We start from the raw sequence: 27,892 nt of genomic DNA on the forward strand, positions 1-27,892 counted from the left end.
GCATGATACCGTCCCCCACTGGCCTGGCAGTAGCTTAACAGGTATTATTCTCTACCAGGCCATCAAGAAGACCGGTTAAATGGCTCAAAGGCCGGCACGGACAACGTTCAATGAGGTCACCTCTGGCTAAGAGCCAGAATGAATAAAAGGGTTCAGCCCCGGTGCGGATGCAGAAACAGACTGAAGCCGGAACCCGGCCTCCACCGCGACTTTATACCCCGCCGACGCCGCCGGTCAGGTGACTCGGCCTCCGCACGCCAGGGCGCCTGGCTTGTCCCGCGCATGCGCAGTGCTCCGGGCGGCGGAACCGAGGGCGCTGACAGCTTCCGGTTTGGTTTCCCCGCCCCCTGCGTGGCCGAAGCTCTGCGGGCTCCGCGGTGGCGGCTGGAGCAGCGGCTGGAGCAGCGGCGGGGTGGCGGGGGGGCAGGGCGTGGTGAGGTAAGGTGAATGCCCGAGCGGGGTTCCCGGAGCCATGGCCTGCTCCATTGTCCAGTTCTGCTCCTTCCAGGACCTCCAAGCCGCGCGGGACTTCCTCTTCCCTCATCTGCGGGAGGAGACCCCCAGCGGCGCCGTGAGGAGGGACCCCAGTAAGTGCCCCCGCCTCGCCGCTCCCTTCCCCGCCTCCTCCCGCGGGACCTGCGCGGCGGGCTCGGGTCTCCCGCCCGCCCCGGCACTCCTAATTCCTCCCTCGCCTCCCCTTTCCTCTCTGCGCGGATCGCCTGCCGTGCGTCTTGAAGCCGCGTCCGCCTGCCCCGGCTGCGTCGGTGTTGTCTTCCTCTGGCCTCAGCCACTCCGCCCTCTGGCCAAACACTGCGTCTGCCTTGCTCTGCTCTCTGCCTAGCCCACTTCCCCACCCTCCAACTCCTACTTTTCTCTCTGAGTCTCTTCTCCGTCTCCCCCCCTCCCTCCAGCCGGGGTCCCGGGTTCCACACCGCCTGCCCCGTGATCGCATCCTCCTCCCCACTTCTCGCCAGCTGTCAGCGCGCTAGCCTGGTTTCGCCTCAGCCCCCACGCTCCTCCGTGTTTGGGACTGTGTGGCCTTCTGCTGCATCCCTTTCCGAAAGTGTCTGGCATCGCCCACTCTCTGGCTTCTTCCATCCCCTTTCTTCCCATTCAGGTTTAGAAAATAAGTGATTGACAAGTGAGAGACTCCTAAGGTGGTGAGTTGGAGGCTCCCAAATAAAGGAAAATAACCTGTCAGGGAGTGAGAAGCCACATCAGGAGTTAAAATCACAGCAGCTTGGCCATGAAAAGTTAATGAGATGAGAAACCTTCTGCCTGTTATTATCATCAAACAGCGTGACTTGCCCACGTAGTGTAAAATCCCGTCTGTTTATTAGCTGCCGTAGAATTCCTTAGAATTTCCTACGTTCTACCTTTTAAAGGGGGTATGTATTGAGTGTCAGTTTTTTTGTATTTCCATTTTACTGCAAAGCCGTATGTCCAAAGTGCTGTTACTTTGTGCTATATTGGAATGGTGATGAAAAGTCCAGTAAAGTTTCTCTCCGTTTTTAAAATTTAGAAGGTATCAAATCACACCTATTTATGAATATTAGCTCTGTGCCGGTCGATAGTGCTGCCAATCAAGTGAGACTGATGGTCTCTGTCCTCTAGGAGCAGTATAGTTTACTGGGACAAATAAGTTAACCCTTCCTGTACAGTGTGAACCATATATATATATATGGCACTAGGAGATACAGTCTTTGAAGTGGGGTACTTAAGTCTACCTTTGAAGTTGCCCTTAGATGAATAGGGGAGAGGGAATAGCACCTGTAGAGGAAGGGAGGCCTGAAATGGCATGATATTTAGCTAAGAAAGGCCGAATGACTGAAGAGGACGGTGTGAGGAAAAGAGCCATAAAGGTAATAAGGAGCTTGATCATGAGAAGCCTTGTGAAAGGAGTCAGATGCATCTGAAGACATTAAGCAAAGGAATGATGTGCTAAAATTTGTCCTTAATGGAATCAGCAAAGTTCTTGCATACTTCATAAGTGTGTTGGCAGCAGTATGGAGGAGAGATAGGAAGCAGGGAACTTCATTCTGAGGATATTTCAATAACCCATGCAAAAGTGATGCAAGCATAGACTAAAGTAGCTCCAGCAGGACTTGAGATCAGCGGCTAGATCAGGAAGATATTAAGAAAGAATCTGCAGGACCTAGTGAAGATCTGGTGCTGGGGGTTGTAGCTGATGAGTGAGAGGGAGGTGAGGTTGCCTTTGGCTTTTGACTTGGGCAAGGGTTTCTAATGAAAGGGAATGAAGGAGATTGGTTTTGGATCTTTTACATCTTAAATGCTTCTAGTTCGTCCAGTTTTAAATGTATGCAGTGTCCAGTCGAACAGGTCTGAAAACTTAATAAGGATCCCTGGCCTCAAGGTGTTAACTCAGGAGTTACCAGTAAAAAGTGTCAGTCTGTCTCAAGGGTTATGAATATAGTGAAATGAATGCAAGACTGAAGATGTAACCATAGAGGAGCACTGAAGTTTAAGTCAAATAGAGGTGAATGGGAAGAAGACTTAACAGAAAGAGAGGAAAACTAGATGAAAGGAATGCCCCAGAAGTGAGAGAGAATCTGATGAAAGGGAGGAATGGTCAGTAGTTGTGAATGCAGCAGAGATCAGCTAGGATGAGGATGGAAAAGCATTCATTGGCTTTGGGAGGATGGAGGTGACTAGGACCTTAGGACAGTTTCAAGGAAGGGCGGGAGAGGAGTTAAATAAATTTGCCTGTTCCGAGGAGCCAGGCTGTGAATGATGGTGGGCCTAGGACTGCGGATAAAGGATGCAGAGGAAAGAGCACATTTCCTCTATCCAATTGCCATCGCCTTATCCCGGCCACCATGTTCTCTCACGTGCTTGATGGAACTACTGGTCTTTAAACAGATCGTGCTGCTTCTCTGGTTGGTTTTGGTTTTTTTCTTAATGTATGATAGTTTGTATCAGCTAATCCCAATCTCCCAATCCTTCCCGCTCCTAACCCCCTCCCCTGTGGCAACCACAAGTCCATTCTGTGTCCTTAAGTCTGTTTTTCTTTTGTAGATACGTTCATTTGTGTTGTATTTTAGATTTCACGTGTAAGTGATACATGGTATTTGTCTTTTTCTGACTTATTTGTTTAGTATGATAATCTCTAGGTCCATCCATGTTGCTGCAAATGGCATATTTCATTCTTATTAATGGCTGAGTAATAGTCCATTGTGTGTGTATACACACACCACATTTTCCTTATCCATTCATCTCTTATGGACATTGAGATTGTTTCCATGTCTTGGATATTGCAAATAGTGCTGCTGTGAACATAGGGGTGCCTGTAACTTTTTGAATTACAGTTTTGTCTGGGCGTGTGCTCAGGAGTGGGATTGCTGGTGGGTCATAAGTCGGGTCTGTTTTTAGTGTGTGTTTTTTTTTTTTTTTTTTTTGAGGAACCTCCATACTGTTTTCCGTAGTGACTGAACCAATTTATATTCCCAGTAACTGTGTAAGAAGGTTCTCTTTTCTCCATACCCTCTCTAGACTTGTTAATTTGTAGGCTTGTTAATGGTTTCTTGTAGTTAGTTCCAAAAGCTGTCAAAATGAACTTTTAAAGACAGTTTAATCATAACAGTCTTCTCTGTATAACTGTCTGTGATTTCAGTTAAACTTAATATAAAATCCAAAGTTCTCACATGGCTTAAAGGAACTTCAGGCCCCACTTCCTGCTGCTTCTTGTACCTCATACTCTTCTCCCCTTATTTCTTATGCTTCAGACACTTTTTTGTTGTTAAAGCTGTGATGTGCTTAGTCGCTTAGTCATGTCCGACTCTTTGCGACCCCATGGACTGTAGCCTGCCAGGCTCCTCTGTCCATGGGATTCTCCAGGCAAGAGAATCTCCACTCCAGTGGGTTGCCATGCCCTCCTCCAGGGGATCTTCCCAACCCAGGGATCGAACCCAAGTCTCCCTCATTGCAGGTGGATTCTTTACCTTCTAAGCCTCCAGGGAAACCCACCAAGCTCGTTTGTACCTGAGACCACTGCCCTTGCTCTTGTCCCCACCTTGGATGCTCTCTGCAGATCCTTGCATGCCCAGTGCATCTCAGAGAGACCTTTTTGGAGTACGCAATCTAAAACAGCCGGCACTGTCCCCTTTTTTCTCATTTGTTACTTGCATTCCTTTCATCTTGTTTATTGTCATCACCAAGTCTGTATCGTCCAGTATAGTCGTTTCTTGCCAGAACTAGCCGTTGAAATGTGGCAGTTGCTGCTGAGGAACAGAATTTTTAATTTTACTTAATTTTAATTAAATTTAAATAGATATGGCTGGTGGTTACCATGTTGTATGGCACAGTTATGAATGTTGAAATTTAGCCAGCTACAGATTGAATACTTGTGCAGGGTCACACAGTGAAGAGTAGCCATAGGCTATGAATTTGATCCAGGCGTTTGGGAATATAATCATACCCCAGACATCAGATTAATTTATAATATGCCTGTGAGTTTTCAAATATTTAATTTATTACCCTTTTAAATAAAATTCTTTGGTATATGTATGTTGGTATTATTGTGGCTACTAGCAATTCAAGTGGAAAATAAGTGGAGAAAGAACCTCTTAATCAGGGAACCCCTCTGCCAGATCTGTATTTTACAGTTAAAATGGTGCCTTAATTTAGAAACAAAAGTCTGAAAAATAGCTTGTCCTGTTGTAAATAGTTTACTTGGAATTCTTGGAATGACTGGTTTACAGATCTCAGAAGTCACTCTGCCCATTTTTTACAAAACATCAGGCTTTGTGACGAGTTCATCATTAAGAAACTCTGAACCTTAATTTTTGTGAGGGTGAAAATTGGTCTTGTAAAAACGAAGTTATGGTGGTATTTGGTTTTACTTTTCTTCACTTTGTTATTGTTGTAAATGATTATTGGGAAACAGAAATCATGTGATCGTTTTATTTAGCTTATATAGTTTTGCTTTTAGAATGTATCTTTTAAAAAAATATTTATTTGATTTCGTTGGTTGCTGCATGACGGATCTTCTTTGCATCATGAAGGATCTTGCGTCGCAAAGCATGGATTCTCTAGTTGTGACACTCGGGCTTAGTAGTTGGGGCACATGGGCTCAATTGCTCTGCTGTATGTGAGATCTTAGTTCCCCAGTCAGACATAGAACTTAAGTTTCTTGCTTTACAAGATGGATTCTTAACCACTGGACCACCAGGGAAGCCTCGAGCTTATACAGCTTAATTTCTTATACCAGCTCATCTCTGGAGGATATGTAAACAGCCCCCTTCCCCCCCAAAAAAAGAAAATTTGTCCTAGGCAGCTGATAATTTTGAAGACTTGTCTGTTGGTTTAATGGTTTTGTTTGTTGGTTTCTTTTTTTAATGTGGATGGCTGCTGTTGGCAAAGTGAGACCAAGTACTGGGAACCCTGAACTCAAAACTACACCTCTGTGTTTGAATTGTCAGAGAATAAATAACAGTATGACTTTATGTTACTTTGTATCATCAACTATAAAATGAGACTGTCGCCTGTTGCTTTAAAAGAGATCTTGAACCCTATTTCCCAGTCTTTACATTAATTAATACTAATAAATGTTAATAATTGTGCTCTTAGTCGCTCAGTCATGTCCGACTCTTTGCAACCCCATGGACTGTAGCCTGCCAGGCTCCTCTGTCCTTGGAATTCTCCAGGCAAGTGGGTTGCCATGCCCTCCTCCAGGGGGTCTTCCCAATCCAAGGATCGTACCCGGGTCTCTCTCATTGCAAGTGATTAATAACTGGTTCTACTCAATCAGATGCTGTTTTAGACATAAAATTTGCTCTCATATTTTGAAATTTTGGAGATGGGCAATAGTATAGGTCCCCCCCTGGCCTACAGTGACACAATTTCCAGGGAGATTGGATTTCTATACCAGAGTTTTCTGATATTTATAATTGCTGAATTCGATTCCTGGGTTGGAAGGATCCCCTGGAGAAGGGAACAGCCACCCACTCCAGTATTCTGGGTGAATTTCCATAGACAGAAACCTGGTGGTCTACAAACCATGGGGTTGCAGAGTTGGACATGACTGAGTGACTTTCATTTCATTTTTTTAGGCAAAAAAAAAAAGGGAGAGAAAGAAAGAAATACATGTACAGATAGGGAGAATCAGACTATTTGGAGGTAATTTACATATTATAATATTGTGGATCTGTTAATTTACCTGGGCTTCCCTGGTCGCTCAGTTGGTGAAGAATCTGCCTGCAATGCGGGAGACTTGGGTTTGATCCCTGGGTTGGGAAGATCCCCTGGAGGAGAACATGGCAACCCACTCCAGTATTCTGGCCTGGAGCATCCTCATGGACAGAGGGGCCTGGCAAGCTGCAGTCCATGGGGTCGCAAAGAGTTGGGCACGACTGAGCAACTAAGCACAGCACAGCACATTAACCTACCTAATAGTAAGTTAATTTTCTGTTAACATTCTAATGAGGTAGAGCAGCCTCTCCTTCCCTTCTTGCTCTTTTATCAGAAAGATGGAAGAAGATAAAGCATAAGGAAATTACCTTGGAGTCATCAAATAAAGTTTGTATTTGTTCATTCACTAAGAAAAGTATGCTTTTTAGGATAACCTAAAGTCATGGACTCAATTTGGAATATTATAAATGATATAAAGTACCCATTTTTTTTATGCTGAGTGAAATGCTTTCATTTGTTTGTGATCATAGTAGGGAGAGAAAAGTAATCTGAAAGTAGAACATTTATAAGAATTTCAGAAAATTTTTAGTTACTGCACTTCAGTAGCTGTTTAAGGTTGGAAGAGGGTCTTAGGAGGTAAATTTCTGTTGATGACAAAACTGACACATGACTAGTTAATTCCTTTACTCAGCTGGTACTTAGTGAGCATCTACTATGTACACAGTAGCCCTAAATGTAAATAAAATAGGTCGCTCTCCTCAAGGACCTTTGAGCCAGTAAAGGAGAAGAAGTGTTAGAGGTGCTGTGCTATAATTTGCCATATGATAGTTGGAGAATGAAGGAGTGTTGGCTCATGCTATATAGTAGACTCAGAAATGTCTTCATGAAGGAACTGTTTTCAGTATGTTTTAATAGTTTCACAGAGGTTCAGGTGGAGAGAAAATGGCCAGGCAAGGGATGTGAAACAGTATGGGGTGCAGAAAGATGCAGATAGTAAATTCTGGTGGAAAAGTGGGATATGGTAGGGTAAAGAGAGAGATTGGCAGAGGAATTTAGATTTTATGCAGTAGAAAGGAAATAAGAATACTTAGGAATTACAAGGAAGTTTGCTCAGGGTTACTTGGGAACAGGTAGTTTTAAATAGATTAGTTTCCAGATGCACCTAAGTAAATGCCTACTTTCCCACCCTACCTTCTGCTTTACTACACAAAGGCTTACTTCTCACACATTTTAAATATTATTATAGTAAGTTGCTTCCAAAGCATTTAAGCAGAAATTTGTATTTAAGTCTCTGTAAACTCCACCTCCCATCCATCTCAACAAGAGATTTCCAAATAATATTCGCTATTTATGTTTAATAATTATTTCTCAAAGTTTGTGATAATGTATGTTTTTTCAATTATCTGCTTCTAATAATAATTGTAATAAAACAAATAAGATAACCTAATATTTAGAGCCTTAGATCCCAAGAAAATTTTTTTGGTCAATTCTTAACTCTTTTTGCAGAGAAACTTTTGGACTGATGATACATATCTGTATTACATTAAAATAGCATTCTGTGGAGGAAATAGAATGAAGATAAGAATTCAGTGAGAAAAAAGAACTTATAAAATTATTCTTAGAGACACTAATAATTTTAAAATGGGTATTTGTGGGTATTATTTCCCAAAAGTATTTACAATCCACTGAATAAATTTAAAAGGATGATATAAATACTGTATTAAAATATCCATGTTTAGTATATCAGAAATTACATTTTTGTCCAGGAGGTACATATTATTGAAAAATTCTTCTGGGGTGTATATAATCAGAAAGTGTGAAGACATTCTGTGGAGCTGTTGTTCCCAGTTTTTTTTTTTTTTTTTCTTTTTCATTATAACATGCATAAAAAATGAGACCTAGGCCCTGAATAGTGAAAACAATTTTGAAGAAGTAGGAAGAAGTTGGAGGACTTTACTTTTTTATTTTCAAAATGTATACAAAGCTATAGCAATCAAAAATGTGGTACTGGCATAAAGACAGAGTAATGGAATAATGGATTAGAGAGAGCTCAGAAATAAACCGTTGCATATATGATCAGGTGATTTTTGACAAGCGTGTCAAGACCACTCAAGGGGGAAAGGACAGTCTATTCAACAAATAGTGTTGGGAAAACTGCATATCCAAATACAAAAGAATGAAGTTGGACCCTTATCTTATATCACATTCAAAAATTAACAAAAAGATTAAAGACCTAAATATAAGACTTAACACTATACAATTCATAGAGGAAAGCATCAGGGGAAAATTCATGATATTGGATTTGGCAGTGGGTTTTTGGTTATAACACCAAAAATACAGGCAAAAAAGCAAAAATAGGTAAATGGGGCTGTCAAAGACCTTAAGACTTGTGAATTGAAAGATGCAGTCAACAAAGTGAAAATGCAGCCTACAGAATGGGAGAAAATATTTGCAAATCATATATCTGATAAAGGATCTGTATTCAGAATAACTAATTTCTACAGCCTAGTAACAGCAAAATATAACAAGTAAAAACTGAGCAAAGACTTGAATAGATTTTTTACCAAAGATGTTATAGAAATGACCAGTAAGCATATGAAAGATACTCAGTATCGCGAATCACGAGAAATGCAAATAAAAACCACAATAAAGCATCACCTTTACACTCACTAGCTTGGCTTCTATTTAAAAACTGAAAACAGAATAACAAGTGTTGGCAAGGATATGGAGAAACTGGAACTCTGTACACTGTTGCTAGGATTTTAAAATTGTGCAACTGCTATGGAAAACTGTATTTAAAAAAAAAAAAAGAATTACTGTATGATTGAGCAATCTCACTTAGGGGTGAATATCCAAAAGAACTGAAAATAGTATCTAGAAGAGATACTTGCACACCCATAATCATAGAGGGATAGTTCATAAAAGCCAAGGAGTGGGACCAACTGAAATGTCCGTCGATGGTTGAGTGGAATGAGGTATATATGTATATGTATATATATATAATGGAATATTATTTGGCCGTTAAAAAGAAGGAAATCATATCACATGTGACAACATGAATGACCTTGAGAACATTATGCTGTGTGTAGCCAGTCAGAAAAAAATAAATGCATGATGCCATTTATATGAGTTATCTAAAGCAGTTAAAGTCATGCAAACAGGAGGTAGAATGGTAGTTACTAGGAGCTAGGGAGAGGGAGAAAAGGAGTCTTGTTTAATGAGTATTACAGTCTCAAATTTGCAAGATGGAAAAGTTCTGAAGCTCTGTTTCACAACAATGTCAGTAAACACTACTGTGCACGTAAAAATGGTTATGATAGCTTTTATGTTGTGTGTTAACAGTAAAATATATAAATTAGTATGATAATAAAGAAATAGGTCGTAAAATGTAAAACAAAGCTGTTCATGGTGAGAAGTGACCTGCTAGAAGTTTCAGCAGCCCCAGGCCCTTTCAAGCTATCCTGAGAGCCGAGAGGATCAATGTCTTGGCTCATCTGTAATCCATTTGCAGTTCCGTGGGCATCTCTGCTATAGGCAGAGGGTAACCACTGATGTAAGGCAAAAGTATAGCATTTCAAGATTTGATTTGCAGAGAGAGGGATTTGGTGGCTCTGAAAAGGGTAGGTTTTGTAGCTCAGAGTTAGAGGTAGGTATGAATTTGGGACATGTTTGGAATTTGGGACATGGATTTGGAACATTTGGGAGATGTTCATACAACTCTAGATCAGGGTCTTCAGAAGTAAAGACAGGACTAAGGCAGGAGCAGTGGTGATAGAATCTGAAACTTGAGAAACGTGGCAGTGGCAACCTGGGCAAGGAATTTGAACTGAGAAATAGGACAACCAGGTCAGTGTTTGAGAGACAGTTCTTTGTTAGCAAAGAAGAGAATGAATGGGAATGGTGGGTGAAAGTGGAAATAGAGTGACCAGTTGGGTGGCCTTTGTTCAGTTCAGTCTCCTAGTCGCGTCCGACTCTGTGACCCCATGAATCGCAGCACGCCAGGCCTCCCTGTCCAGCACCAGCTCCCGGAGTTCACTCAGACTCACGTCCATCGAGTCCGTGATGCCATCCAGCCATCTCATCCTCTGTCGTCCCCTTCTCCTCCTGCCCCCAATCCCTCCCAGCATCAAAGTCTTTTCCAATGAGTCAACTCTTCGCATGAGGTGGCCAAAGTACTGGAGTTTCAGCTTTAGCGTCATTCCAGTGTCTGTCAAAAAGGGAGGTAATCTTTTCCTTAAGATTGGTATTCTTCAGATGGTGTCTAATGGTCTACACAGTGACAGTTCTGGATCTGTACGACAGTAAGTGTTTTTGTATGACTACTGTGTTAATATCATTTGGGACTATCGAGACCCTAAATGAACTTTCCTCATGAGAAAGAATTCTTGAAATTCTTAGGTGTCTGCCATACCATATTACTCCTTTGAAAAAGTGACCCAAAACAGTTCTTTGAACACAGATCATTGTTCTTTGTATCATGTGAGCCTAAGCCTCACATATAAATTCTTCAGAAGAGAAGACTCTCAGGTCAAGAGAGATAATCACGTATTATTACATCGCCTCTATTTTTTTTTAAGTGTATAAAATCAGACATAAAATCTGTCTTCTAGCTACTCATATCCCCCCTTCCAGATGTCAAAACTTTAGTCTTAAGCTTTTTAGTGTAGTAGCCACTAACTTCATGTGGCTGTTTAAGTATAAATTAATAGAAGCTAAGTAAAAATAACAGTCCAGTTTTTCAGTCATACTAATTACATTTCAGTGGCCACATGTACCTACCTGCTGCTAAGTCGCTTCGGTCGTGTCTGACTCTGTGCGACCCCATAGACGGCAGCCCACCAGGCTCCCCCGTCCCTGGGATTCTCCAGGCGAGAAAAAGTGAAAAGTGAAAGTGAAGTCGCTCAGTCGTGTCTGACTCTTCGCGACCCCATGGACTGCAGCCTACCAGACTCCTCTGTCCATGGGATTTTCCAGGCAAGAGTACTGGAGTGGGGTACCATTGCCTTCTCCGATGTACCTACCTAGTGGCTACCTAATGGACAGCACAAATACAGAACACCACCATCACTACGGAAAATTCTGTCATTATAAAGTGCTGCCCTAGCGAGAATCTTCCAGACTTTCTGCTTAGACAGTAAACATACATGCTGCTGGGATGTTTTATTTCTCTATTTTGCATTTTATATTACAACCTCATTTTTGTAAAATGTACATTCTGGAACTTTTTTGGTTAATTTTTAATGTCAACTGTTGTGACAGTGTCAAAAAATGTCAATTTCTTTTTCAACCTGTGTATATAACTGTAGCATTTTTTTTCTCTAATGTCTGTACAGTTATTTCAGTGAAGACTACCAGGTTTTAAACATTCCCCTATCAATGAACATTTAGATTATTTCCAATATTTTTGCTACAAGAAAATGTTCCAGTAAGCATTCTTATACACGCTTTACCTAATATGTTTATATTTCTGTATGTAAATTTCTGGGATTGGAATTGCTGGATAATAGAAATTCACATTTTAGTTGTTGAGCACAGTCACATAGTCTAAAAATTGGTCAGCTTTATCCCTGTCCGTGGTAAACAGAAATGCTCATTTATACCCACACTTGTCATCTTCCTGTGTTATCGGTTTCTTTGATTTTTGCTCTTCCAGTAAATGAAAAATGGGTCTTAGGCTATGCTAATGTTATTATCAGACTTTATCTGTGTGTTTTTTTTTTTAAAGCAACAAGTAATAGCAAGATTAAGCTGGTATTGGAAGAATTTACCTTAACTGTAAGGAAAGTTTTCTCACAAGGACAATCATATTAGAATTGAATAAGTAAGGAAGATACTGAATTGGCTTTAGAATTTGCAGAAATTAGCTTTGGTGAGCAGTATTTATATACCTTCACCCTCATTTACGTTCCCTGTTCAGTTCAGTTGCTCAGTCATGTCTGACTGTTTGCGGCCCCATGCAGCACGCCAGGCCTCCCTGTCCATCACCAACTACCGGAGTCTACCCAAACCCATGTCAGTTGAGTCAGTGAATACATCCAACCATCTCATCCTTTGTCGTCCCCTTCTCCTACGTTCCCTGATCTTTTATTATTTTATGCTGCTTTGGATATAATAAATTCGTAACACATGAAGTTGTAGGAAACAACTATAAACAATATAGAAGTTCTATCTAATATACAAAATATATTGTTGCCCTTAGTAACTTCCTTTAAAAAATAAAATGAGTAGAAAGAAGAATAGGGCATATTAAATTTCTTCAAGTCTAAAGTTTATTTTTATCGTTTTTATTAGGATGGGTCTAAAGATTTCTTAGATTTGGAGCAAAAGAAGCATACTTGTGTTTTTTTAACTTTTATTTAGAGCAAGAAAAGTGAAAGTGTTAGTTGCTCAGTTGTCTTCAACTCTTTGCAAGTCTGTGCACTGCTCTTCTCTCCATGGAATTCTGCAGGCAAGAATACTGGAGCGCATAGCCATTCAGTTCTCCAGGGATCTTGTTGACCCCAGGGTCAAACCTGGGTCTCCTGCCTTGCAGGCAGATTTTTCTTTTTACCACTGAGCCACCAGGGAAGCCCTTTAGAGCAAGAGGATACATCTGTTTCTGCTGAAAGATATTTTCAGTTCTGTCCTTTTTTGAACTGACTGTCAAAACATTCTCCTTGAGTGATAAAGAAGGCCACTTATTTGATAACAGGAGTCCTTAGAAATCTGGAACTGGAAGGGGCCTTACAGACCTAGTCTGATTTAATCATGGTGTTTTGGAAGAAACTCCTGTTTGTTGAAAATGGGATGGCTTCCTCATTTTAGACTGCTGCATATTTTTATGTGCTGAGAGGAATCTGCTAATATAAAATTTATATTCCCATTTTCCATTTCTTTAGAAATAGAAAAAGATGAATAATTCTGAGGCACAGGAAATTAAGCAGCTTCTCTATTCTTCAGTTTTTTTTTTTTTTTCCTTTGTATTGCTATGTGATGCTTTCTGTGGCTTGGCCAAGAAGAGCCAACTAAAATTGTTGAACTTAGGAATTATTTACAAGTTATAGGTTCTGGAGGTTGGTGCTCTTTATAGATACAAGTACATTTTCTTTTTCCTGTTTTAGAAGAATGGAAATGAATTTGCTTCGGTGCTGGTAAGATCTTTTCTTAGATCACAGAGATTAAATTTTCTTTTCCCTAACATTTAATGATTTCAGTTTCCCATTTAGTTTTCGATCTTGACATACTCATATTGAGGAAAGCAAATACTGTCAAATTAATTGCCCACTTCTAGAATTCATTTTCCTTTTTAGCTTCAGGTTCTTTTTAAATGTGAAACTATTACTCAGTTTATGAGGACAGACTGTTCAGAAGCAAATTGGAATAATGTATATTTTAAATTAAATAGAACTGTGAAAAGCAAAAGTTGAATTTCTCATTTAAGCTTTTGTTAGTAAATTAATTCATTCATTGGAAATATACCTTAAAAGACATCTATTATTTTTTGGTGCTTGAATTACAGTGTTTTCTCCATAGTTTGAAGGTTTCAGTGACTATAAATGACTGATGATATCAAGTTTTTTTAATACTAGTATAATCTAATCTCTTCAGGGAAAAAATTCTCCCTAGAGGAAGTTGTAGTTACATTTTATGTTTTAAAGTTTTGGTTTTATTCATTTACCTGATAAGGATAAGAACAAGAGTTTATGTTGCCAGTTTTTCTAGACAGTTCAAAATAGTCCTCTTCAATGATATGTATTAAAAAATGATAGAAAAGTCAAATTACTTGTCAATGAGGAGGTTGTTGCTTTTTATTACTAATACTTATAACTTCATTTTGTTCATGTTTATTTCTTTCTACATCATATAAGTTGATTGGAGATAAGCTTAGGAATTTTGTTTAAATAGAGAGCAAGTATGATTTAAGGTGTGGTATAAAATTTGAATGAGGGGTAATTTTAGCAAATGAGGTAGTAATGACATAGTAATTATGACTAACATAGTAATCTAAGCTGGCAAACTTCTTTTTATTGTTACTGTTTATTTTTATTTTTTTAAGTTTGTCTTTGGCTGCACTGGGCCTTCCTTGCTGTGCAGGCGTCTCTAGTGTGGTGAGCAGAGGCTGCTCTGCAGGTGCAGTGTGCAGGCTTCTCATTTCAGTGGCTTCTCTGGTGGAGTGCGGCCTCTAGAGCACGGGGACTTCGGTAGTTGAGGCTCCCCTGCTCTCAAACACAGGCTCAGTAGTCGTGTCTCATGTACTTGAAAGCGCCATTTTTTTCAGTAGGCAGTACTGGAAATGAGGTGGGAAAGCCCAGTTGAAACATGGACATTTGAAATATTTGGCTTAGAGCTGATGCTGTCCTGCTGTGCTATAGTTGTAAAATTACTGCTTTAGGAGCAACATCTGGCAGGTGAGTCATAGCACTAAAGTAACAAACCTAGGGAAGCAGTCTCATGATCTAATTTTAGATGTCTCCAGTAGGCAATATTTGCCATTTCTTAGCTGTTTTGAATATAACCTGTTTTATTCACTGTTGGCAAAAAGAATATTTGCATAATAGAATACAGACACATTTTGAGAATGATGTGGGTGTTCTTTTTTGCCTTCAAAATGATATGGTGTTTATTTGGGACTCAGTGTTCTTTCTAATTATTTTTTCTAGCCTACCAAAAAGTCAAGTTTAAAGTAAATGCTTAATTGAATGAATGTATTGGTTTTTCTTTACTGATGCAACATCTTTTTAAAGTAATGATACAAGTGTTGTTTTGAAATGTTGAAATATACGTTGTGTGTGTTTGTGTGTGTGTGTATCTATCAAGTACAAAGATCCATTGATCCATATTAGGCCAACTATATTCAACAGTATTTCTAGAGGATCTTTTTACATAGTCAAATTCTGCCATTTAGACTTGAATTAGAACAAAAATACTGTTTCTTGTGTTCTTAATCAAAACTAATGCTAAAGATTGTTAATTATTTTTCCTGACTAAAATGGAATAGAGAATTATCAAAATTTATCAATATATATTTATAATTTACATAGAAAACTTATTTACAAAAGATAGCTTTGATTTGGAATATAAAGTCTTTGTATATAAGATAAAAATAAAATGTTTGTATTTCTGTGGAAATGTAAAATATTTAGAATCAACATCTGATTTGCTTACTATATTTAAATATGTTAATTTAAATCCTGCTCCTTTTATAGGGATATATGGGGAAACCTTTCGGTTAGAAGGTTATTTTCAAAGATTTGATATCCTAAATGGATATAAATATTTAAGTACCTACAGTGTTCTTGAAGATGCATATATGTGTGTGTAAGAGTTTGAGCGCACACAGTATGTATATTCCTTGTCCTCCAAGGCTTAAATGGTTAGCTGTATTGACATGGTATACGTTTATGATCAACCAGACAAGTTAACAATGCAACAAATGACCCAACGCAATTTACAATTCTGAAAGGAAAATATAATCAAATGCTATGGTTTCACAAGAGGGAAAGATCATTGATAGATGCAGTAAAACTTCATAAATAATTAACCCAAGTCCTGAAGGAGAAGGTGAATTTGGAGAGGTGGAGATACATGGGAATACTTAAATTAGTTGACAGATACAGAATAGGCAAATGCACAGAGTAAGAATGAAGAAAGAGGGTGCTGTGTTTGGAGAGTAATCATTTTAACAGCCATCAAGGGTGTGTATGTGCCAAGCACTGTTCTTTTAACTCTTAACAAAAATGGATACAGTTATTAACTCCATTTTGCTAAAGAGGAAGCTGAGAGGGAAGAGATTAAATTGCCTAAGGATATATGACCCTTCAGGGGTAAAGCTGGGTATCAAACCCAGGCAGGCTGACACCAGACACCTAACAGTTGTTCTAGACCTGTGCTGTCTTGTACTGTGTGGTGGAGCACTCGGAATGTGTCTGGTCCCAGCTGAGATGTGCTCTGAGTGTAAAATACGTGTTGGATAGTGAAGACTTAGAGAACCAATGTGAAATATCTCATGAACAACTTAATAGTGATTACATATTGAAATGATGTTTGGGGCTATACATATTAAATAAAACATTAAAGTTAACTATACCTGTTTCTACTTTTTAAATATGGCTGCTAGTCAGTTTAACGGCATGTGTGGCTTGTGTTACATTTTTTTTGGACAGTGCTGCTAAAGACTGCCCTCCAGTAAGTGAAGAGGCTAATGAAGTGAAAGAATAGAAACAAGGAGGGCAGGCAGAGGAAAACAGGAGATTTCAGATCAGATTAGATTGGCATTGAAGTTGATCCTTGAAGCTAGTATTCCTCTGAGCATCATCCATGGACAGCCTGCCTCACAATTTCAGGATGGGATCAACCCTGAAACTTCAGTCATCCCTAATTCATTGTTTTAATCTCTTTGAAGATATTTTAAGGCTCCCTATCATGGACGTGAGTTTGAGTGAACTCTGGGAGATGGTGATGGACAGGGAGGCCTGGCGTGCTGCAATTGATGGGGTCACAAAGAGTCGGACACGACTGAGCGCCTGAACTGAACTGAACTGAACTGAGAGAGGCCATGCTGCAGAAGAGACTGTAGCTCCAGTTTTGTAAAGGCAGTCTATGTGGATGCCATTTTCTTAATATTCTGATCAGTGTTGTTGAATTGAACTTAAGCCAGATAAAGGATACAGGCGGTTGATGACAGTGTCATTTAAAGGATTGCTTTCTGGAGATTAGGTGGTTACTACTTACTTATTTAATAAATGGGGGGGAATACATACAATTACCCCATAATTTATAGCCTAGCCTTTGACTGAAAAGCATGCCACTTGGCTCATTAGGTGAACTGGGTGATTTGGTGATTTGTGTGGTTTTTGGAATTCTACACTGGATCCTGATCACCCTAAAGAAGTTTATGTCTTGTGTGTCCATCCTTGATAGTACATTTTGTTAAACTGACTTTAGTTCAGTTGCTCAGTCGTGTCTGATTCTGCATCCCCATGGACTGCAGCACACTAGGCTTCCCTGTCCATCACCAACTCCCGGAGCTTACTCAAACTCATGCCCATAGAGTTGGTGATGACATCTAACCATCTCATCTTCTGTCGTCCCCCTCTCCTCTTGCCTTCAGTCTTTCCTAGCATCAGGATCTTTTCAAATGCATTACATCGGACTTACATCTTTTCAAATGAGTTACAACTGACTTACATCTTAATATATACAAGAGTTAGGACTTTCAAATCACCCTGGCTTATAGAAGGTTTTGATCTATTTATCCTAACAGACCATCATCGTTTGATGTCTCATTTCTTCCTGTTATGTAGAAATTTATAGACCTTAAAGTTTTGTAGTAAATGTTCCTTATTAACATTAAATAGCCCAGTTCTCAAATGTTAAACACATTGCTCTTGTTATTCACAACTTTGATCAATAATCAATTAAAATACACTGATAATGACATGGATTGGAAAGAGCATCTCCCTCATAGAAAAGTTACGTAAAGAAGGAAAGATCACCTGAATAAAATGTTGTATATGAACGGCATCTTTATTAGACATTCAGCAGCTATTTTTTCAGTATAAACTTTTTGAAGATTGTGCTTGACCTGCTTTCATATTTGAGGACATAAGAAATAACCTTGGTGAGGTGCTAAGATTCTGATACTTCAACAGTAGCTGTCAAATAGCAGCCTGCAAAACAGTATCAGATGAATTTTAAAGTAAGTCAGGAGGCTACAAACTTTACATCACTGACACTGAGTGACAATAGTCAGAAGGTAGTATCTTATTTACTGATGTTTCCATCTTTGATTTTTTTTTTCTTTTATGTTCCTCATTTTTAAGTTGACTAAAATTTGGACTGCATTTTCTTACAGTATTATAAATAATACAGAGAATTCTAAACCAACCTTCAAAAATATCTTTAACCTCTCCAAGTAACAGTTCTGTTTTTCACAGTCACCTTCCTTTAACTTCTTTGTACCATGACTCCTTGGGGAAATGTATTCCTGTGATAGTGGGAGGTGCCTGATTAATTTTTCTTTCCTTCCAGTTAATAGAAATTCCGCAGTCAGAGACATTGAGATGGGTAAACCGTTGTGAGCACCACTGTTTTGTAAAAAGAAGGTATTTTTCAGAGTTTGTTTTCTTCCTGGAATGTTTTGAATTGTGCTTTATGGAGAGAACTGGGTCTCTGCAGGGGCTGATAATCAAAATTTCTGCTGTCTTCTGCTGATTGAATGAGTTATTTGTGAATGGAGCTGGGTACATTTTTACCAGTAGGGAGGAGAAATATCTCATTTTTTATAGTTTTCTTTTGAACAGCATTCAACAGAGGTTATGTGCACAGGCTAAGCTCTTGAAGGCTTGTTTTGCTTTTGTATGTCACTTAGCACAGGGCCCAACACAGAAGAGATGCTGTATTGTGTTTGTTGAATGCATGAATGAATACATGATTAGCTGACCTTCATGAAGTACTTTAAATTCTACACGTTTTTCCAGAGAATGTGGTAATTTGATAAATATTTTTATAGCAGTTTTAACATTGAGTTGTGGACCTTAGAGCAATAAGCTTTACTACACATTTTGCTTTCTCATACGAAAGACATTATCAGTTGGATGGCCTAGTTACCATCAGCCCATAAGAAGACAGTTGCTTTCTATGCAGTAGAAAAATTAGCAGACTAAAGGGATTGCCTAACAAATTTAGATTGCCAAAGAGCAACTGTAGTTTTCCAAGTTACAAAAAAGAAATTTCCAAGTCTCAGTATCAGGGGAATATTTCCATGTTAATGTAATGAAATCTTGCTTTTGGTCTTACTTGTAAGCCCCACTGTTCCCTAATCTTACTCTTATTCATAGGCCGTAGGAGTAAGTATGGGAGAATACTAGGCAGCATGGGCTCTGGAAGTCAGATAGAACTGAATTCAAACCCCGCCCCTCCATTTAATCCTGTGGATCTTAGGCAAGTGATGTAAACTAGGCAATCTGCTTTACTCTGTAAAAAAGAGGGAAATAGGGGATCCTTGTCGTGCTTATGTGAATTAATGTCAGTAAAGCATTTAAGCGTATAGAAATGCTGAATATATGTTTGTTGTTGTTACGTGATAACCTCTGTCTGAATGGCTTTTTTTTTTTTCTCTTTGCCTTTGAAAAGTTTCTAGTTACTTTAAAAAAAAAATCTATGGACCATTTTTAAAGTCTTTATTGAATTGTTTAAAATATTTGGCCCCAAGGCACGTTGTCATCTTAGCTCCCTGAACAGGAATCATACCTGAAGCCTGTGTTAGAAAGTGAAGTCCTAACCACTGGATCACCAGCGAAGTCCATCTAGCCACTTTTTATAAGATTTCATTTAAGATGACTCCTCCCTGTAGTTTTTCGTCTCTTTTATGGCCTCAGAGAGTTTGCATCAGTTCAGTTCAGTCGCTCAGTCGTGTTCGACTCTTTGCGACCCCATGAATTGCAGCACGCCAGGCCTCCCTGTCCATCACCATCTCCCGGAGTTCACTCAGACTCACGTCCATCGAGTCAGTGATGCCATCCAGCCATCTCATCCTGGGTCATCCCCTTCTCCTCCTGCCCCCAATCTCTCCCAGCATCAGAATCTTTAGTAGTCAGTTACAGCCATCACCATGACGATTACTTGTCTCTCTCCTACACTAGATCACAGATTCTTTAAAAAGAAAAAGAGTTCATATGTTTGTATTTTTCTCTGTTTCTACTACAGGATTTGGCACAGGGTATTTAACAGAACATTTGTTAAATTGTTCAATTGATGTGCCTATGGAAATCTTCTATTAGTTGTACAGTGTTAATCAAATGATTAGTACTATGTTAGGACTTAATATATGCCTAGCAGTGTGCTTGGCACATTATAAAGTAGCTATTTGGTGTTTAAGTACCAAAGACGGGGATATTGCCACAGAGCTAATTGAGCAAAGATTTCAAGTACCAGACTGTAACTTTTTTTTTTATCATCTAATATATAGTTGATTTTAGCAGCTTTTGGAACGTTATAGATAAGTGGAAGTTCTTTTTGCTTCCTTCCTCCCTGTCAGCAGATAACATGTTCAGTCCCATCTTTTAGGCTGCTTTTCCCCCCAGAATTTTGAGGCTGATTGGTTTAAATACAATATTTTATTTATATTTTGTAGTATTTTAATAGCTAAATCCTGATCACTGACATTAAGAACTTATTATGTTGGGAGAATGACATTGAAACATGTATAATATCATATGTGAGACAAATCGCCAGTCCAGGTTCGATGCTTGATACAGGATGCTCAGGGCTGGTGCACTGGGATGACCCAGAGGGATGGGATGGGGAGAGAGGTGGGGGGGGGTTCAGGATGGGGAACATGTGTACACCCGTGGCAGATTCATGTTGATGTATGGCAAAACCAATACAATATTATAAAGTAATCAGCCTCCAATTAAAATAAATTTATATTAAAAAAAGAACTTATTATGTATCAGGCACTGGGGACTTAGCATGCTGATGGCAATCGCACTAACTATAGGTACTGTCATTTTCCATGATGTTATAGTAAGAGAGCTAAAGCTTATGAATACAGGGTAACTTCTGGGTCACAGAGCTGATAAGGGCTGGATCCAAGATGAACGTAGGTAGTCTGATTCTGGGGCTAAACTTATAATTAGACAACTATCTGCTCTTTTCATACTTAGGGAAACTTTTATTTGTTTTTTAATTTGATTTGAAGTAATGCATATAGAGTATCTGGTGTTTGGTTTAGAATATTAATAGTTCCTTTAAAAATGATAGTTTTATTCATTCTCTTCTGATATGGTTTAAGATAAATTCAAAGATAATTGTATAAAAATGTACTCATTAATTTGGGATTTTTATTTTTTATTTAATTTTTTAAAAAATTTGACCGTGCTGGGTCTTTGTTATGGCACGTGGGCCTTCTCTAATTGCTGTGCGTGGGCTTAGTTACCCTGTAGCATGTGGGATCTTAGTTCCTTGACCAGAGATCAAACCCTCATCTCCCACATTGGAAGACAGATTCTTAACCAGTGACTACCAGGGAAGCCCCCAGTTTGGGATTTTCAATTCCCCATTGCAGTGGTGGTTGGACATCTTTATTTTAATACAAGACAATGTTCTCATGTATAAGAAATCCCAGAGTGTCATGAAAAGGTGGAAAATAGTAGACCAATCTGATTTCAAAATTGTTTTCTTAATCTTTGATACATCTTATTAAAACACTTTTAAAGATCATGGCATCTGGTCCCATCACTTCATGGGAAATAGATGGGGAAACAGTGGAAACAGTGTCAGACTATTTTTGGGGGCTCCAGAATCACTGTAGATGGTGACTGCAGCCATGAAATTAAAAGACTCTTACTCCTTAGAAGAAAAGTTATGACCAACCTAGATAGCATATTGAAAAGCAGAGACATTACTTTGCCAACAAAGGTCCGTCTAGTCAAGGCTATGGTTTTTCCAGTGGTCATGTATGGATGTGAGAGTTGGACTGTGAAGAAGGCTGAGCGCTGAAGAATTGATGCTTTTGAGCTGTGGTGTTGAAGAAGACTCTTGAGAGTCCCTTGGACTGTGAGGAGATCCAACCAGTCCATTCTGAAGGAGATCAACCCTGGGTGTTCTTTGGAAGGAATGATGCTAAAGCTGAAACTCCAGTACTTTGGGCACCTCATGCAAAGAGTTGACTCATTGGAAAAGACTCTGATGCTGGGAGGGATTGGGGGCAGGAAGAGAAGGGGACGACAGAGGATGAAATGGCTGGATGGCATCACTGACTCAATGGACGTGAGTTTGAGTAAACTCTGGGAGTTGGTAATGGACAGGGAGGCCTGGCGTGCTGCGATTCATGGGGTCGCAAAGAGTCGGACATGACTGAGCAACTGAACTGAACTGAAAGATATCTGTGTGAAGTTTTAGGTGTGTTTTTGGCCACGGTGTACATTTAACTTGTATATTAAGTAACAGATATTTGTCATTTTAAGACTTTTTAAAGTCACCTTTGCAGTTTGATTTAAATATGGGTAAACTTGATGTCCAGTATCCTGAAATCCAACTAACTCACACACTTTTACATAGATGTGGAAATTCGGGTCAGATGTTTCCGGAATATTATTACATATAGCAATATCCTGACCTAGTATAGTATACCATTGTTTTCTTCCTTAATATGAGGTTGGTTCTATTATGTTTAGAGGAATTGTTTTTGAAATAACTTAAGCTGTATATTTTACGTAGTAAGCGCTTTTCATCTTTTTCAAAACAGGTAAATCAAACTGGGAAGATGATGGTTGGGGAGCATGGGAAGAATCGGAACCCCAGGAACCTGTAAGTCTGCAAAAATATGCATGCTTTTTGATAGTGACAGTTTCCTTTTGTAATGATGGTGACATATTTCAGTGTTAGGTCAACATTTTAAAATCATTATCAAGAACATTTTTTGCTTACTCAATAGTACTTAAGTAGATGCCTGTTCTTAAGGATTTAATGACTTTTTATAGCTCAGTCAGTGGGTTCAATGGAGAATAATTGTTTTAGGAGTCTTTCTCCTTCATTGGTTATTCTTTCAGACTCTTGAATTTATTCATTCAACATAGATTTATTAGGTGCCCACCATATTCTCGGTGTTGGGAGTGTAGCATTGAGCAAGTAAACAGAGTCCCTGGGTGTGCAGTGTATTTTCACCTATAGATAATAGAAAATCTAACCTGCACTGGCTTAAATAAGAGGGACACTCATTAGCTCACATAAAAGGAAGTCAGAGATACTCTGTATTCCCAGGTGGGTTGACGAGGCCACTCAGCTATGTCATCAAAGACTCACGTTCTATTCTGCATACACCATGTTGACTTCATCCTAAAGCTCGTTCCTCTCACAGGCGTGGTGGGGCAACTTGTTTTTTCATTTCTGACCAGAGAGAGAAAAAGGCTGAGGATTTTCATAGCTTTCTTCCTTGCCTTTTATCTCCTTGGCTCATTTCTGAACTAGCCACTAGCAATGTATATGAAATTTTCATCAGTCAGTCATATCGCTTCCTGAAGTCGGAGGATAGAGGGTCAGCTTTTCCTGAGGCCCATGGCTGCACAGGGGAGGAGTTGATACCTGAACAAAATCAGGGTTTTATTTTGTTTTTGTTTTTTTAAGAAAGAGAAATGAACCTATATACTGGATAGGTCTTATCATCCCTGTGCCCAGCTGGGGAGAGAGGGGAAAAAAATTTTTTTTAAGACACATGAAAAATATCAAATGGTGGTAGTAGAGAATGCAAATGGTGATGTAACAGCTGTTGATTGGGTGGCCTGGGAAGGTGTTTAGGAGGATGTTATTTTAAGCTGAGGTTTGAAAGATGGCAGGGAATCAGCGAGGTATAGGTCTGGCGAAGAGCATCGCAGGCCAGGGCAACAGCTCATGTGAAGGCCCTGCGGCAGGATGGGCTTGGTATTAGAAGGAAGGTAGAGAAGGCCAGTGGGGCTTGGCAGGACTGAGGTGGCTACAAGAGGGGTTAGAGAAGCAAACCGGCCTGATTAAAGACTTCATGAGTTTGAAGTTTATTCTAAATGCAATAGGAAACCACACTGATCTGATTCCTTATTGTTCATCTTGCTGCTGTTTAGAATAGATCAAATTAGGGAGCAAAAGTGGAAGCAAGGGAGACCAATTAGGAGGCTGTTAGAGGAGTTTAGTTGAGAAATGATGGTGACTTGCATTAAGATAGAGAAAATGAGAAATTGGTAGATTCAGGATGAGTTTGAGAGATAATGCTAAGACATTCCTATGAATTGGCTGTGAGGTATGAGTGGGGAAGGAAGAACCTAGAATTAATTTCTTTGATCTAGGGCATGGTGTATAGTAGATAAAGTATAACAAGATGTTGCTGCCCCCTAAAGCTGAGTAATAGGTACCATTCTCTTTATTTTTGTCAATCTTTGAAACTATCCATAATAAAAGTTCTTTGAAAATCCTTCCAGATATTTGGCTTGAGCTACTGAATGCATGGTGTATCATTTCCTGTGTTGGGAAAGACAGAATAGATGTGGAGGAGAAATGAGAGAGCATCGTGTTGTAAGCAGCAGAGCATGTTAATGTCATATAGAGTTGTAGCAAAGCTCCAAGGGGAGATGCAGAACAGGGGACCATTTCAGAGGACCTCAAGGCGGATTGGGATGTGCTGCATAGGATGCAGTGCAGCTCAAGGAACTTCGTTATCCCATCACCTCTGCAGACACCGCCTTGTCCCTCTCTGCTGTAGTCCTGTGTCAGCAGGGAGACTCAGTTATACTGTCTCTGCATTTGCTAATAAGACTGACTAGTTTCTGCTTACTCATAACTTAGACTCTAGAGTGTCTTCAGTTCTTTCTCCTTTTCATTTCCCCCTCAGAGCTCCTGTGAGGATTTTACTGAGTCTGTTCATCAGCATCCAGTGTAGGATATTTCGGTGGGGGGCGGGGGGTGCGGTGTGTAGATTTATATGAGGTTAGGGACTTCCCTGGTGGTCTAGTGGTTAGGACTTCTTGCTTCTGCTGCAGAGGGTATGGGTTCTATCCCTTATGTGGGAACTGAGATCCCGTATGCCACATGGCGTGGCCAAAAATAAAAAAGAGGAAAACTTCAGAAAAATAAGCTGGTGCTGAGTTTTGGTACCTATTTAGAGGCCCAGAGGCCCTCATCTTAAAGAGTCTACTGGTCCATTTGGAATGGATTTTTACTTGTGAATGACGCAGTTGGGGATTTGTGTGCAACGCTAGTTCTCCTTACAAAGATCTGCTACATCTTCCCTGATAGTATTATGGGGGTGGGTTCACTGACTGTGTGTCATACACCTGCTTTTTGGTTTTGCCTTCCTTAAGCTCACAGTTTCTCATGGCGTATAAGCCAACATAGGAGAAAACGGGACTTCCCTGGTGGCTCAGACAGTAAAGAATCCACCTGCAATGTGGGAGACCCGGGTTCGATCCCTGGGCCAGGAAGATCCCCTGGAGAAGGAAATGGCAACCCACTCTAGTATTCCTGTCTGGAGAATTCCATGGACAGAGGAGCCTGGTGGGCTACAGGCCATGGGATCACTACAGGCTGGGGTCAGAGAAGCAGGCAGGCCTGGTGTAAGGCTTTGTGAATTTGAAGTTTATTCTACTTGTGATCAGAAACCACACTGATTTCTGGTTTTTGAAGCTCACCTTGGCTGCTCTGTGTGATAGGTTGCCTCCCATACTCATAAAGGTCATGGGTTGTTTATTGTTCAGTACTTCATTTTGATGTTGCACAATCCCAGCTGATCCTGGTGACATGGACAATGACAGCCTAGTTAGACTGTGTGTTAACAACCTCCTTTCAATCTGACATGTAAGTATGTTGTCTTTTCTTTATTGGGAAGGTGATCCTAAATCTAGGGATGACATATCTTAACTGTTTGAGTTAAAAGCCAAAATACGCTTCTACTCCTTCTGAAAACACATGAAATTACTCACATGTGGAGCATGGCTTGAGTCAGATAATAGTTGAATATTCACAAGTGACCCTTGGGAACGAGGGTGGCTTTTCCTCTTTGTCTTGATGGATTTGCTCACACTGTGGACTTGAAATGCAGCAAGTAAGGCAGTATTGTTAGGCCTTGTTGACAACAGTTTGGGGGTACCAGCCATTCCTGTTTGAACCCTTTGCCCTGTCATAGTCTCTTATATATGGTGAGGGAGAAGGTATTTGGATGACGACAAAAGTGGGCTGGAACACTGAGGCAGTTATTCAGATGTTCAAGTCATCCTGCAGTGTTTAAGAGAGCTTCTCTGAATTTGGATCCAGTCTTCAAAACAAGACAACATGGCCCTGTGGCCAGGGAAAAGGATGTGACCTCTGCCTGACACAGCAGCATCATCCCGAACTTTCTCTGTGTAGCATCATTATGAAGTTCTACTGAGAAAAATTTTATAACCAGGACTATTAGTAATTTTACTCAGCTGAAGCAAGAGACTTCTGTTACTTCTGCTACCGTCTACAGTGATTAACAACTGCAAAGGCACAGCCAGCTCCAGGGGCCTAGCAAGAATCAGGAGTGCATTTTGTCAAATGCATGAAATGCAGAAGTGGCACGCTGTAGTCAGGGTAGTAGGTGTAACCACCCAGTGGGAATGGAGAGGGAGCTTCCTACCCTCCCTTGTCATGTACAGACAGCAAACCCAAAACCTGCCTTCCTTCAGTCCCCTGAAAGTTCTTGTCCACATTAAAGATGAGTGAAGTGAAAGTCACTCAGTCATGGTCTGATTCTTTGTGACCCCATGGACTATACAGTCCATGGAATTCTCCAGGCCAGAATACTGGAGTGGGTAGCCTTTCCGTTCTCCAAGGGATCTTCCCAACCCAGGGATTGAAGCCAGGTGTCCCACATTGCAGGCGGATTCTTTACCAGCTGAGCCACAAGGAAGCCCAAGAATACTGGAGTGGGTAGCCTATCCCTTCTCCAGGGGATGTTCCCGACCCAGGAATCAACCCGGGGTTTCCTGCATTGCAGGTGGATTCTTTATCAACTGAGCTATCAGGGAAGCCCTTAAAGATGAGAGAGACTACTTCTAATCCTTAAAGATGAGAGAGAACAGGATTGGAAGTATTCGAATGGCTTTAAGTCAGGATGCTACCACTATCAAAACAATGAAAGGCTTCTCCACCAATTGCCATTGGCGATTACTGTGACTAACAGAGGAAAGTAGGCTTTCATTCTTGCTTAGTCTGACATTAAGAGACGACTAGTGTTCTGGTCTTTAGGAGGCTGCAGTGGTGTGTCAGTGAACCACAGAGAAGGGTACCTAAGAGTAAAGTGTGGCAGCCTCTGCCACTGACTGCCGACCTGAAGGCCAGCTCACTGCTACTGAGTCCAGCAGAAGAGCTATAAAAAGTCAGAGTGCTTTTTATCTCCAGGAGACTGTCAACTCTTTGATAGTAGTTTCTTATTTTTATGGCAGAAAGGAGTAAAAAGCTTTTGTAATCAGAGAGATTTAGTACCAGGGGTCTGGATAAGGCTTTGCTAAGGAAGGAGAAAGCCTCTTTAATTTTGCTTCTGGAGTGTCAAGTAGAATGAGGACTCAGTGAAGAAAGCATAATCTAGTATCTATTATTATCAATAGCCAGTTGCGTCCAAGAAGGCATTCATCTGTATGGCAGGCTTTGGAACTTTAAGCATGACTTTCATTATAGAAAAGGACAAATGTCCTTCTCCTGTAGATATTTCATGCCTGTGTTAGTCTCTTGGGCTGCCGTAACAGAATACCACAGACTGGGTGGCTTAAACAACAGAAATTCATTTTCTCACAGTCCTGGAGGCTGGAATCCCAAGGGCAGGGTGCCATCTGGGTTGTTTTCTGATGAGACTCTTCTTTCTGGCTTGCGTCCTTACCTGGCCTTTCCTCTATGTGTGAAGACAGAGAGTGGGTTCTGGTGTTTCTTCCTCTTATAAGGATACCAATCTAACAGGTTGGGGCTGTGCCCTTAAGACTTTATTTCACCCTGATTGCCTCATTAAAGGCCCATCTTCAGATACAGTCACATTGGGAGTTAGAGCTTGTGAATTTGGGGGTGGGATACAAATCAGTCCTAACAGTGTCCCAAATAACAGATCCATATCAGGTGTAACTTTTATGTCTAGAAGTGCAATGGATAAGGTTAAGAAATTCCTCCTCACCCGTGAGTAAATACACTAAAGGATTGAAAGACAAGCAGAATAGGTTTTCAGGATGGAAGAAAAGGCAAAACAAAGATCTTTCCCCGAATTGAATTCTAAGCTGGCATCATGACAGAT

General features: G+C 40.2%; 1 protein-coding gene across 1 annotated transcript in view; it reads left to right on the top strand.

Annotated features, from left to right (window-relative positions):
• Window positions 1-328: 328 nt before the first annotated feature.
• Window positions 329-27,892, top strand: part of RAB3GAP2 (RAB3 GTPase activating non-catalytic protein subunit 2) — a 104,497-nt gene continuing 76,933 nt past the window's right edge. The window contains exons 1-2 of the mRNA XM_040263255.1: window positions 329-587; window positions 22,376-22,437. Of these exons, the coding sequence (XP_040119189.1) occupies window positions 473-587; window positions 22,376-22,437 (177 nt within the window). The 5' untranslated portion in view covers window positions 329-472. The remainder of the gene's footprint in view (window positions 588-22,375; window positions 22,438-27,892) is intronic.

Source organism: Oryx dammah, unplaced genomic scaffold (genome assembly GCF_014754425.2).
Source record: "Oryx dammah isolate SB20612 unplaced genomic scaffold, SCBI_Odam_1.1 HiC_scaffold_21, whole genome shotgun sequence".
In the NCBI taxonomy this organism is placed as follows: Eukaryota; Metazoa; Chordata; class Mammalia; order Artiodactyla; family Bovidae; genus Oryx; species Oryx dammah.